This window comes from Bufo gargarizans, chromosome 4 (genome assembly GCF_014858855.1).
Source record: "Bufo gargarizans isolate SCDJY-AF-19 chromosome 4, ASM1485885v1, whole genome shotgun sequence".
NCBI lineage: Eukaryota > Metazoa > Chordata > Amphibia > Anura > Bufonidae > Bufo > Bufo gargarizans.
The window spans coordinates 231,066,892-231,079,760 of NC_058083.1; the positions used below are offsets into that span (position 1 = coordinate 231,066,892).

The following is a 12,869-nucleotide window of genomic DNA, read 5'->3' on the forward strand; positions in this document are numbered from 1 at the left end:
TGTCAGTTCCATTCAAGTGAATGACCCTGGGCTGCAATACTAAGCACAGTCCCTATACAATGTACAGCCCTGTGCTTGGTAAGCTGTGAGGAGGCTGCAGTACTCCCCCGAAGCACTGCAGCCTCTTCAAACAGCTGCTCGTCAACCAATCAGATATAGATGACCTATTGAGCGGATAGGTCATAAATATTCTACTCCTGGAAAAACCCTTAAAAAAAAAAAAAAAAAAAACACCAGTGACCCTCAACAATACCACATCAAATAAGTTTTCATATCTCAGCTTCCTAGAATCCTGGGAGGAAATATAAAGGGCAGAGTGGGATTGGGTTGAATGTACCCATCAGGTCTGAAGAACACTTTAAAAGGACACATTGCATCTTGATGACTTGTATTGAATCGATAGCTTCCACTATATTGCACATCAACTATTTAACGTCAGAAAACTATACTAAGAGAGACGTGAGGTAAAAAGGAGCTCAAAGTTGAACCTAGAAGCACAAGGTTATAACAAGGATGTATGCACAAGTGATTCTGCACATACATATGACACTGCAGTGAACAAGAAGCTAGTCCGAACATGGCTTTTGTGTAGCCATCTTTTAAAAGTGCTCATCCAAAAATGGTGGGACAAAAACCTCCAAAAATAAAAATCTGATATGAAAAACTATTCACATTTTGGGATTTACCCGCATCATTACTACTGACAAAGCAGATTTTTTTAAATAAATTATGTAAATTTCACAACATTAATAGGGGTCTGTAGGTACATAGCATTCTGGGTTGTAACTGGTTAGTCCTGGCTGCTGGATTGACTACCTGCCTTCTACGTTTTACGATGCCTTGACTAATGACATGAGAATATGTATGTGTAGCACACCCCTGCACCCACTGTCTACAAATGAGATACTAGTTGCCTGTGTCAGGATATGGAGATGATGGCTGTATAATGAAGTATTCTGGAAGTGTGGGGTGTTGGAAATGATTAGGAAGACCATGTAGACTTTAGGAACGTGGCACTCACCTCTTTGTCTGCCTTGTATACTCCGCAGTGCAAGGATGTTCTGCTCATCGGAGAGGAACTGCTTCATCTTGTGGAAGGGCTCCTTGCCTCGTACAGTTAGTTTATTCCATGGTTTGGGCCTGGCCAGTATCTCACTCACAGACCCTTGTGATAGTCCCAGTACATAATGTCCAAAGATACGCTGCCCAATATTGTGCTTGATCAACTGCTCTTTCACTTGACGTGCAATTTCTGCAGTGTCCATATCTTCGCCTTCCGAGACGCTCCCAGCGCTCTCTGACTGGCTTGGTGAAGGAGCCATGCCGTTTACATCCGGGCTTGGCTGTTGTAATGGACTTTGGGAAGATATGGAGTTTGTGCTGAAGTGACCTGTTGAAAAAAGCATGCTTGTGCTTCCTGCTTCCTGCATTGCCTTGGAGTAGAAGGACTGCATAAGCTGTCGCTGGAGAAGTGAATTTAGTGCAAATTTTCCCGTGGAGGCCAAGGGTAAAGTAGGGCTTGCAATGGATGAGCTGAAAAAGTCTTGGTTTAAACCCGTTGGTGAGAACTGGTGTGTACCATTAGTATTGGAAGCCTGCTCCCCTGCGTTGCGGAGCAACTGAGAGGGAGGGGAGGCCGGCAAGGTTGCAGGACGCTGAGTTTCATGCTGGTCTTTCCCTTTTCTCCTGGCTGACCCTACAAGAAAGGTCAAACATAATGCATTATGGGGGGATTAAAAAGGGAAAAACCAAAATAAAAACGCAATGTTTGCCCCACAAAGTGAAAAAGTGCATTTTTTTTTTTAAAAGGGCCAATTAGGTTTTTAAATTGAATTTTCAGTAAGCCAAACTTGGCCCCCAAAACAAACAACATGCATTTCATGTTTGTACCTTTCTTGTACAGTTTGTTGCAGCCTGGAGAACACCTATGACAAATGATTGCACTTCACTTCAATCACCGCATCGTACAGTATATAGAAGGATTAGGTTATGATATGCGATCCTGGACGATAGCATGGTCTTACAGCATACAAATACAAGTCAATGTGTGGCCCCACAGCAAACATTTACACTCGAGAGCAGCCGAATGCAGCAGATGAAAGAAAACCAATGTTACAAATCCTCCAATATCACGCTCGTGTCATGCTATACAGAAGGCTCTACAAATCCTCTGACGAAAGAGTACCAAACTGTACAGCCCAGTTTTCTAAAGACAACGCACATCAACCAAAACGGAACCAAATAATGGTCCAGGCAGAATCTGCCCAACTCTTTCATTACGACTATTAATCAAGACCAATGAGAAGCGCCCTCGCTGTATATTCAAGCTCTCTTTTCTTATCATCCCACCTTTCCTCCTACGGCAGAGGAGAAAACAAGCTTGTAATGTCGCACAGCTTACAGAACTGCTATTTTCTAAGGTAATTAGTCTTTCTTTTTTTTTTTTTTTTTTTTAACACAATGCCATGGAGGTCCTCAAGATGTTTTCTATTCTCCCGCTCACACTCCTTACAAGTCAAACAATACTGGCGGATCCTGTTGTTCATTAATCTTGCTGTCAGGTGTCTCTAACTCAGTTTTTCCACCGCACATTCATTTTTGTCACTTACTGAAGTCAGCAAAACAAACTTACCACTCAGGTCGCTGTTGGAAATGCGCAGCGTGGCGTTCTCGGACTGCAGCGTGCGGTTCTTCTCCAGTAACAGAACCTCCAATGGTTTTGATGCTTCCTGAAGAAGGCATTATTAGGAGAGTTAACATATTAACAATGTGACTTTTACTCATTGTACTAGAAAAGTTTTACAAGGTGCCAGGGAAAAAGGGAAACATGATCAAAACCTTTACATATGAGAAAGATTCCACTAAGGTTCAGCGGGGAAGTGTTTTTAATAAGAAACAAAGTGAGAACAAGGGTGCCCCCCTGAAATCTGAAGGGGAATCGGAAGAAATGTCAGAAAATATTATTTTACTGAAAGAGTAGTAGATGCTTGAAACAAATGTCCAGCAGTGGTCGGAAAATCCACATAAAATGAGAAAATAGAAAGGAAATAACAGGGCAGACTAGATATTTTTTGATTTCTAAAATGCAAAAATGTAATTTACAAAATAGTAGATGCAACCTGGACATAGCATTATTAAGCCTCTGTTCACACTACCTGATCAGTTACCCTTGTGCATATTTAGAACAGAAAAAATACCACAGTCTGCAAGGGTATTCTTATGATCAAAAATACTGAAACCCAGATGGACCCCATTCATCTCAATGGGATCTGTTGGTATCCATCTGAAAATTGATCCGACATAGCCGTTCTGGCTCTATTATAACCAGAACTTGTAAAAAAAAAAAGAAAAAGAAAAAAAGAAAAGGGATTATAGCAGTTGCAAACAAAACCCGCTAGTGGATTAATGAACTGTATTTGCTCTATATAAGAGGCTACAAACATCTGCATAGAAATATTGTAAAAAAATAAATAAAAATGTACAAAAGATACAAAAACGGCGGCAATGTAGAAGCAGTCCCGTTATCACAGGCTCAGCATGGACTATACCTGTGCACTTGATCCTTCAGACTGGGAAAACTCCATGGATTTCAGAATGCTGCAAAAATCAAAAGAGAAAGGTCACTTCTTACTTTTCCATATCTGTAGGAAAGTAGCAAGTGTAGTTTTCCGAGAGTCAACATTGCAGAAAAACAACTCCAGGTAACTTTCTCAACTTGCTCCGCAGCGCAATAATCAGATAATGAACCCGAAGAGCAATCTATCCCTAGATAAAATACATCTTTCTTATGGGTCACTTAAATAATGCATATCTCATTCCCAGCAGGCCACATCACGGCATAAAATTAAATGTTAATAAGGATATAACATTTGAAGCTGTCAGAAAGTGTATACATTTGTTAGTGTAGCTGCAAGGGAGTTAGATTTGCATAACAGTCGTGGTTAAATAACGCTGATCTTTTTTTTTTTTCCTCCATAAATCTCTTTTAAAGGATACATGAAGGAACCAGACTGTGAAATACATGGATTGTTAATGGATTCTCTAAATATTGCAAATTAAACAGCACATAAATATCCGTATTATTCAGTGACTGCAGTTACTGTGCATTGATTCAAAGCATCCTTGTCTCCCGCATACAACATACAAGAATTCTTCTGGATGAAGCAGCAGATCGATTCATTATGAAATAAAAGTGTTCTTGAGATGGAGGCATCAATAATCTGGAGAAAGGGACCTGAAAATCCATGGCGAGTAAGACTACGGCTACACGGCAACTTTGGTCGCACGTCATCGAAATTGCAAAGGAGATTGCAAACTTTAAAATCAAAAGACGAAATTCAAAAGATATCCCACCGCTCTGGTAGACCTGCGACAGTCACAAGCTATTAATCAGCCACGTGACCAGCACAGCCAATCATTGGCCTCAGCGGTCACTAGTGCATGAAGGGCACTTTACCACTGAGACCAGTGGTTGGCTGCAGCAGTCAGGTAAATGATCCCAGAAGGGATTGATGCAGTGAGGACAAGAGTGGTAATGCAGGAGCGCCAGGACATTTAGAGCTCATGCACATGACTGTGTGTATTTTGCAGTCTGCAAAACACGATCCGCCAAAAAAAAAACAACAGATGACATACGCGTGATGTCCGTATTGCATCCGTTTTTTGCAGATCCATTGCAACAATGCCTAAAGAACAGGACATGCGGACATATGGAAACGGAATGCACACGGAGTCATTTCAGAACTGTAAAAAAACTGAAGAAAAATACGTTCCTGTGCATGAGCCCTTAAAAGGTGAATAAGGTTTTTTTCTTTGCTTCATATAGTCCCCTGTTTTCTGGTACTTAAAAAATAAAACTATTGGACAGCCCCTTCAAAGGGGTTCTCGGGATACAGATATTGATGACTTATCAATCAATATCAGATCAGCTGGGGTCTGACTCCTGGCACTCCCACTGATCACCTATTTCAAGGTTCCACGGTTCTGATTCAGACCTATCCGGGCACGTCGTGTGTCCCAACCCAGGTAGCTGGCGTTCCTTGCCCTGTCCATGGTGCTCATGCCATCACCCTTGTAGTGGTGGTGCAGTAATTGCAGCTTCATCTCCCGGTCACTTGACTGGTAGGAACAGCTGTAATTACACTACACCGCCACTACAATCTAGACAGCGGGCCTGCAAACAGTGAAGAGGACCCCCAGCGATCTGATATTGATGACTTTTCCTGAAGATCATCAATATCTGAAGTCCAGAGAACCTCTTTAAAGAAATACAATATAAAAAAGGAACTTTTCTTTGTGTAGTACTAGAGTTGAGCAATTGGTCATACACAATTCTATATTTTGGCTTGATCTTTCTGTCAGGCAACATATAACATAATTTGTAAGGCTGAAAAAAATAGACGTCCATCCAGTTCAGCCTGTTATCCAAACAATTTGATCGAGCTTACATTGAATCAGTCACTAGCGACCCTAGTGTGTACACGAGTTCCAGGAAAATTAGACTGGGAGCCCCAGTAAGGTAAAGGATGCGAGCGGATACATACACATTTCTGTGTACAGAGGGACAGTAAGTAGTATGTAAGTAATTGGCTATAAATTATAAAAAGGATGAAACACTGCGCTTTTCTGCAGATGGCCTGCGGTAATACGATATTCATAAGGGCACACGCTCCCGCACACTGTTGCAGTCAGCAGCAGTCCCCGGCATTTTCAATGTAACTTTGAGATTGCGTATTATGAGCAAAGGAACTGTTTTCCCAACACTCACAATGTAATTTGAACAAAATGATTTATGGCTGCAGGAAGAAGCTGTCAAATAAAAAGAAGAAGGATTGGTAAGGAAGGCAGAACACCAGGAAAAGGCAGGGAGAAATAGATGCAGACGATAATATTACATTTTCGGACAGCATACGATACCCTTGAGGCCGATGATATTCAAGTCAGCTACAAGCTGACCTGAACAAATCACTAAGAAAGGGTAAGTGCAACACAGGCCTTTCTTAGGAACCACATATCATTGAAATACAGAATGCAAGATCTGAAACTTAAATTGTCTATACAAAGTATATAGTATTAACCCCTTAGTGGCTGCCAGTATGCCTTTTTACAGTGGGAAGTAAGGGGTCTAAAGCAAGGCTGCGGCCTTTTTACAGCGGCCTAGTCTAAGCAGGAACTTGGCTTTCGCATGACAGTTGTGATTTCTGCTCTAATGGCCCAGACCGGCAGAAACGCAGATCCAGGCCATTTAACCCCGTAGATGCTGCGATCAGTAGCGACCGCAGCATCTAAGTGGTTGCGGAGGGAGGTCCCTCAATCAGGCATAGGCACCACTGCGAATTAGATCGCAGGGTTTCAATGTCTTCTCATGGCAGCCAGGACCCTAATGCAGGTGCCCAGGTGTCTTTCAGTTTCTACTGACATTATAATACACTGTATTACAGAAGTAGTACGGTGTACTATAGAAGCGATCAAAGGATCGCATGTCAAAGCCCCCTTGTGGAACTAATAAGAATGTTTTTGTACAACACAAAAGTTAAAAAAATAACCTTTTTTCATTAAAAAAAAATCACAAAAATAAAAACGCCACATACTTGTGATTGCTGCATTTCTAACAACCTGCAGTAATGCCAACTCTTTTTAACATTGTATGTATCCCAAAATTCTAACAATAAAAACTACAAAAATCAAGTCCTCACACAGCTCAGTTGAAAGAAAAATGAAAAAAGTTATGGGTCTTGGGGAGCGGCGATGCAAAAATATTTTTAACTATCCAGGACTAATCTTTTGATGACCTATGGAATAGGTCATCAATATATTATTGGTGGGGGTCTGACTCCTGGGGGCCAGGATGCTTGGGTAATCACTGCACCCTCTCCCTGTGACATCATGTCCATGTGTCACAGCCCCTTTACAAGTTATTACATTGTCAGAATTGGTATGGGTACCAATAGTTGGATCCCAATGATCAGACATTTCTGCCATTTCAAAATCAGCATTTCCTTTGGAAACAATTTTCTGTAAAGGAATAAGACTATACAAATTGGATTAAGACACATACTTGAGCTCCTTTTTAATTTCTTCATAGTCCGCCTGCACTTTAAGTTTTTCTTCAAGTTGCTGAATATGCAAAAAGAAAATCACAATTAGAAAAAAATAGCAAATGATTCTAATAAGAATATATAATATTTGTCACTGTATCCAGTAACTTATAATATCTGCCACAGTCTTAAAAAATGAAACAGGAAATACAAAATAATAAATACAATAATTACACCGAACTGTTTTACTGTACAGTACACAGCACATCAGACATGGAGTGTGAAGATGGTCTCTTATGTATTACATTGGGCTGTCCATGTTAGAAAACCCATTTTGAAATACTCTATTCAGGCATCCTGAATTTATCAAGGGTGGTCCCTCGTTTGCAATGTACAATAACTAGCCAGTGCAGAGAGCTGCTGGAGTCTCCCTGGAGGACTTGGTCTATCCGTGTATTACACAGCACCATTAACTGTTTCATTTTCCATGTGGAGGCATTGCAGCCTGCTCCACATGATCGCTGGGGTCCACAGCAGTATATTTTCATGAGCCCCCTATAACAAAAATCAATTGTCAAAAGTGGACAACCCTTTAAGTAACTTGCTTTAAATCTCTGCCCAGATCTATCCAGATCTATTTACCGAATCTGTAAGTCAGGGGGGGTGACCCCTGGCACCCCCACTGATCAGCTGTTTGAAGAAGCTGCAGCACTCTGGGGAACACCGCACCCTCTTCTTAGGCCAGTGACGTCACATTCATCGGTCGCATGCTGAGGCGCAGCTCAGCCCCATTGCCATGAATACCAAGCACAGCCGCTATCCAATGGACAGTGCTATGCTTGCTATGCAGTGAGGAGGCTGCAGCTCTCACCGGAGGGTCGGATGTCATCTCTGGACCAGGAGGCAGCAGGGGACTGGACAGTATTGATACAGGAGTGGCGGGGATCTGTAAGGCGAGTAGTGCTTTTTTTCAAATTCTTGAACAGCACTCTTAAGTTTTAAGTGCAAAACAGATGCAATGTATTGTCTGCACACATTCACGAAAAAAATGTAAATTCAACATTTCTGAGAACAGTCTTGACTGATTTGCATCTTGACTAGTGACGCTGCAGTTTCAGTCCTCCAGTGCCAACAGTGAGAATGATTGATAATTATACAATGCGGTGTTGCTGCAAGACACATTACATATTATAGCAAACAAATGTCACTATGAATTCTCTACTTAAATTGTTAATGTGATTTTAATGGTGCTAGGGAAGGCCTACATCTGGGATCCATTCGCATGCCAAGATGTATGGAGCAGAACGAACTGTTATTCAGATCCCACAGAATGACAGGGGATGCCTGAAAACAGTTGTTAAAAATCTAGTACATTAACCTCTTCTCTATAGAGGGCATATGGAACGTTTCATCTACAAATGGCCACTGATGGAGAAAGGCAAGTCCCGCATATTAAGGGTGGGGGAGGGGGGACAGAGGAACAATGAATTGTAAAGGCCCTGCGTGGCTTCAGACGTATACATCTACCTATTTAAAGTAATAGCCTGCACACATCCACAAAATATGACAGCAATGTAAGCTTTAACTGGCGCCTACAATTGGATTACAGGATCTACTGTATGTTTTTCTACTAGACAACAATGGAATAGAACAATAGCACAGATACTTGGAAGCTACATAGGCCTAGTTCCTAGAAGACATTCATAAACATCTAAAGCAGGTTTGGTTTTACAACATTAAGAACTACAATCCCCAGCATAGCAGGAAGGCAGTAGTAAATCAGCTGCATTACAACAGTGACAAGCGCCTAAAATATAATATAATCTCTTTTTCTCTACCCTTAAGTTTCACGTGGTTGTCATATGGCTGCAAACAGCACCGGGTAATAGCCCCCATTGCGTAGTCCTACTGATCTGGATGTAGAGCACCATACATTTTGTCCAATAGGTTGCAGTTGTTGTGGCAGAATTATGACTGGGTGAGACCAGCCTGATGATGGCCATACACTCAACCGAGCATGCATGTGCTCCTAATAGTACAAAGGGATCAGGCATGTTGAAATCCAACATGCATGGCCCTTCTTTCCCCAATGTCTCCTGTCAGGGGAGAATCAGAACGCGCCCATACGTATCGGCCAGCCTGGCCAAAATCAATGGGTGCGCCTGACATTCAGATGATGTATATGGGCACCTTCTACATTTCTTAATTATATCTATTCGACGATATGTTGTCTCTCAGATAGCCTAAGCCTGCCTAACAGCAACACTATAGGAGGGATGTATGTATTACTGTGTGGCTTATGCATGGCCATAAGATACTTATTATTACTGTATATATAGAGCTTAAAATATAATGCAGAACCTGCCCTATTATATTGATATAATGCTGCCCTGACATTTGCGCTCCAGCTTGCATGTCATGGCAGCAATTTATTTCCATGCTCAGAACACGAGACAAATTTTTGGTGACATCATTTATCAAAGGATGTGGACGTATGCAAAGCTGGCTCTAGTGATGCATGCAGCACAGAATAAAAGATTCAGAGGGATCGAGAGGCTTTGCTTGTGTGCGTGCCTCTAAAACACACAGTCTATTAGAGACGACTCATTGAGCACAATTTCTTGATGGCTGGAATTATCTGGTATGCATGTGAAGATGCACATTGTGCTGCAACACTGGATTCTGCGGGGGAATAAGGATTAATGTCAGTTCTCCAATGTTCAGCGTGTCTACCATGGAAGAGAAAGATTGATAACCAATTCCATCCCACCACTGTGCTTTTCCCGCAGCAGTCTCCAATCTGAGCAGAGATTTAAAGTGTACTTAAACTTTGTAGAAAAGTGTTTTTGAACACTGAGAAATACCCTAGTAATATTTTTTGCAATATACTTTATAGATTTTTATTGTTCTACAAGCAAAAGTGGCCCTAGAAGTTCAGGCCTTCATGAAGCGCTTTTCACTGTAGCACATACAGAATGGCATAGCACATCGGTGGCACAGGTTTCAGTGGAGGGCACAGGCAGGAGCAGCAAGAGGTACTACTGCCAGTACAGAGCTCACTGCAGAGCATATTGTAGAAGCATCCATACACCGCATACATGGTTCTGGTGTATGGATTCTGTATGTGCTGCAGACCTGAACTTCGGAGGCAACTTTTGCTTGTAGAACAATAAAATCAAAGAAATTATATTACAAAAATGATTAGTGGGATATTTCCAACAGTTTAAAAATATTTCTTGTAAGTTTAGGTACACTTTAAATCTCTCCAGAAGCAGATGCCACATAAAAATTGATCTAGCTGTTTAGGCTATCATTTATGTAACCTCAAGTTGGCCGTACACATTAGATAGGACAATATACCACTGACACACACCTCTGGCAGCAACTTATGGGGGAAAAAAGGATGAGACACCTCTGACATTTGTTGTCTGGGGACGGGTGAGCGTTTACTATACATATGAGATCACCTACGGATCCTATTGATATTGGCTGGTTCAGACAACGTTTCTCTTATGTGTATGGCCAGTCTGCTTTTTTTTTTTGGCACCAGCCCACTTCCGCAGATTTCTCTCTAGTGTGTACAGGCAGCTTAGAGTAGATGCAGCTATGCAGTAATAATCTAAACCAGTGCTTTTCAGTATGTGAGGTGAACCTGGTCATTGGTGAGGCTTAGCTAGGAAGGCAGTTTTCAGAAAAGTGACCATAAGCTGCACAGGCCTTTCTCTGGCTGCAGCAAGCTCTGGTTTAGCATCATATCTGACTGCTCATTTGGGTATATTTTAACATTATACAGAGGTCAGCAGACAAATTAAAGGTAAATTAAGCAATATTTTTTTAATTTCAGCATGGACTTTGACCATGGGTGATAAGCCCAGGGCCGGTGCTATAATAAGGCAGACCAAGCGGCTGCCTTAGGGCGCAGAGACAGGGGGGCGGAAAAAAATCAAACTTGAAAAAATAAAATAAAAATACCCTGTATTTTTCGCCCCTGGGTCCTATGGGGCGAATACTAATGAAGCGCTTCCATTTTGAAAGCGCTTCATTAGTACCGGAGGACCAGGAAGCGGTGAAGGACCTGTACTCACCGCTTCCTGGTCCTCCGCTCGGCTGTCTGCTGTGCAGGGCTGCGCACCATGTGACCTCCCTGTGCGCAGCCTTCATAGCCGAAAACCAGGAAGAAGAGAGAGAGCGCTGGTGGTGAGGAGCGGTGGCGTCCAGGAGCAGGAGAGGCAAGTTATTTTTTATTTTTTTTATTTGCGCTGATAGCTGACATGGGGGGGGGGCATGATGGCTGACATAGGGGGGCATGATGGCTGACATGGGAGGGCATGATGGCTGACATGGGGGTCTGATCTGAGGCACTGGGAGTCTGATCTGAGGTCTGATTAACATTGGGGGTCTGATTGCTGGTCTGACCTGAGGTGTAATGAAAAATATTTTTTTCTTATTATCCTCCTCTAAAACCTAGGTGCGTAAGGAAGAACCAAAATGTAGCTTCGCTTGTGTTGGCAAAAATCCTTGCACCGGCCCTGGATAAGCCCCAGACATTACCATCTTCTGGCTGGTGAGACCCCAGTAGAAAAAGGTTGAGAAGCCCTTTTCTAAACTATCCGCTGTGTCACCATAAAAAAAAAACGTAGACTATGCAGCTCCAGTATTACAGACCCATTCAGCAGCACTTACTTTAAGAGTGCTGTTCTTGGTGTTTAGCTGCTGTTCAAGCTGAGATATTTGAGAAGCGGAGTTTTCACGGAGCTTTGTAAGACTGGCCTGTAACCTCTGCACGTCCTCCACAAGTTGGGCTATTTCACGCTCCTTTGCGGTAAGTTCAACTTCCATATTGGAGTGACCTGTTCCCTCCGTCGTCTGATCCTGTTTGAAGGCAAAGAGACAGGAGAATTTCATTATTAAACTACTAACATCTATTCAAAAGATTAAAGCAGACATATGCCTATAGACTGTATATTGATTATATGACTAATGGGAAATATTTACTACTGGGCCACAATGTGGGAGCTTTATTACTAATTGGGGCATTATGGTGAGCTTTATAACTATTGAAGGGCACTGTGGTGGGATTTATTACAAATGGGGGCACTATAAGGTAAATTATTACTACTGGGGGACTATCGGGAATTTGATGACATTAGTTTTACCTTTCTAATAAAGTAGCAAAGATTTTTTGAAAATGCAGTTTTCACTTTGTTAATATGGGGTATTAAGTGCAAAATGATGGGGAAAAACTAATTTTTTTTGTTTTTGTTTTAGCACAAGGTCACAACATAATAAAATGTGGAAAAAATAAAAGGGTCTGAAGGCTTTACAAATGCATTGTTGTATGGGCACTATGAGGGACATTATTACTATAGTGGGAACTGTTGGGACCCTATTACTTCCAAGGGCACTCTGGGAGAGAATTATCATTTTGGGCACACGATCAGCTTAACGCAATTATTTTTGGGGATACTGTTTAAGGCACTATTCACTGGGCACAATTATTCTGTGTGGCGATAATTATACATCTGTATCAGGGGAGATGTCACTGGGTATGTAGTGCTGTAGTCTCCTGTATGTTCGGTAACGAGGAATTTAATTTAACTAGTAATAGTTATACATTATGGGTCCAAGTATGGAGTCTGTCATTTTGACAGGATGACTAACTCTGCCTGCTGCGCTATTCTTTCTGTCAAATCTCAAGGAACTGCTGAGCCTATCACAGCAGCGTAATAATATTCTTATTTTGAACAATCACTACAGAAAATACTTAGGATAACATATGTGAAAAACACCAACAACAGTCGTATAGCTTCCAGCTTACGTTCTAAAACACAC

General features: G+C 41.8%; 1 protein-coding gene across 1 annotated transcript in view; it reads right to left on the minus strand.

Moving 5' to 3' along the window:
* The window catches only part of CUX1 (cut like homeobox 1), a 182,349-nt gene that overhangs the window by 70,227 nt on the left and 99,253 nt on the right, over window positions 1–12,869 (minus strand). The window contains exons 10-14 of the mRNA XM_044291108.1: window positions 11,721–11,909; window positions 7,058–7,116; window positions 3,549–3,597; window positions 2,633–2,729; window positions 1,022–1,696 (exon numbers count right to left, since the gene is read on the minus strand). Of these exons, the coding sequence (XP_044147043.1) occupies window positions 1,022–1,696; window positions 2,633–2,729; window positions 3,549–3,597; window positions 7,058–7,116; window positions 11,721–11,909 (1,069 nt within the window). The remainder of the gene's footprint in view (window positions 1–1,021; window positions 1,697–2,632; window positions 2,730–3,548; window positions 3,598–7,057; window positions 7,117–11,720; window positions 11,910–12,869) is intronic.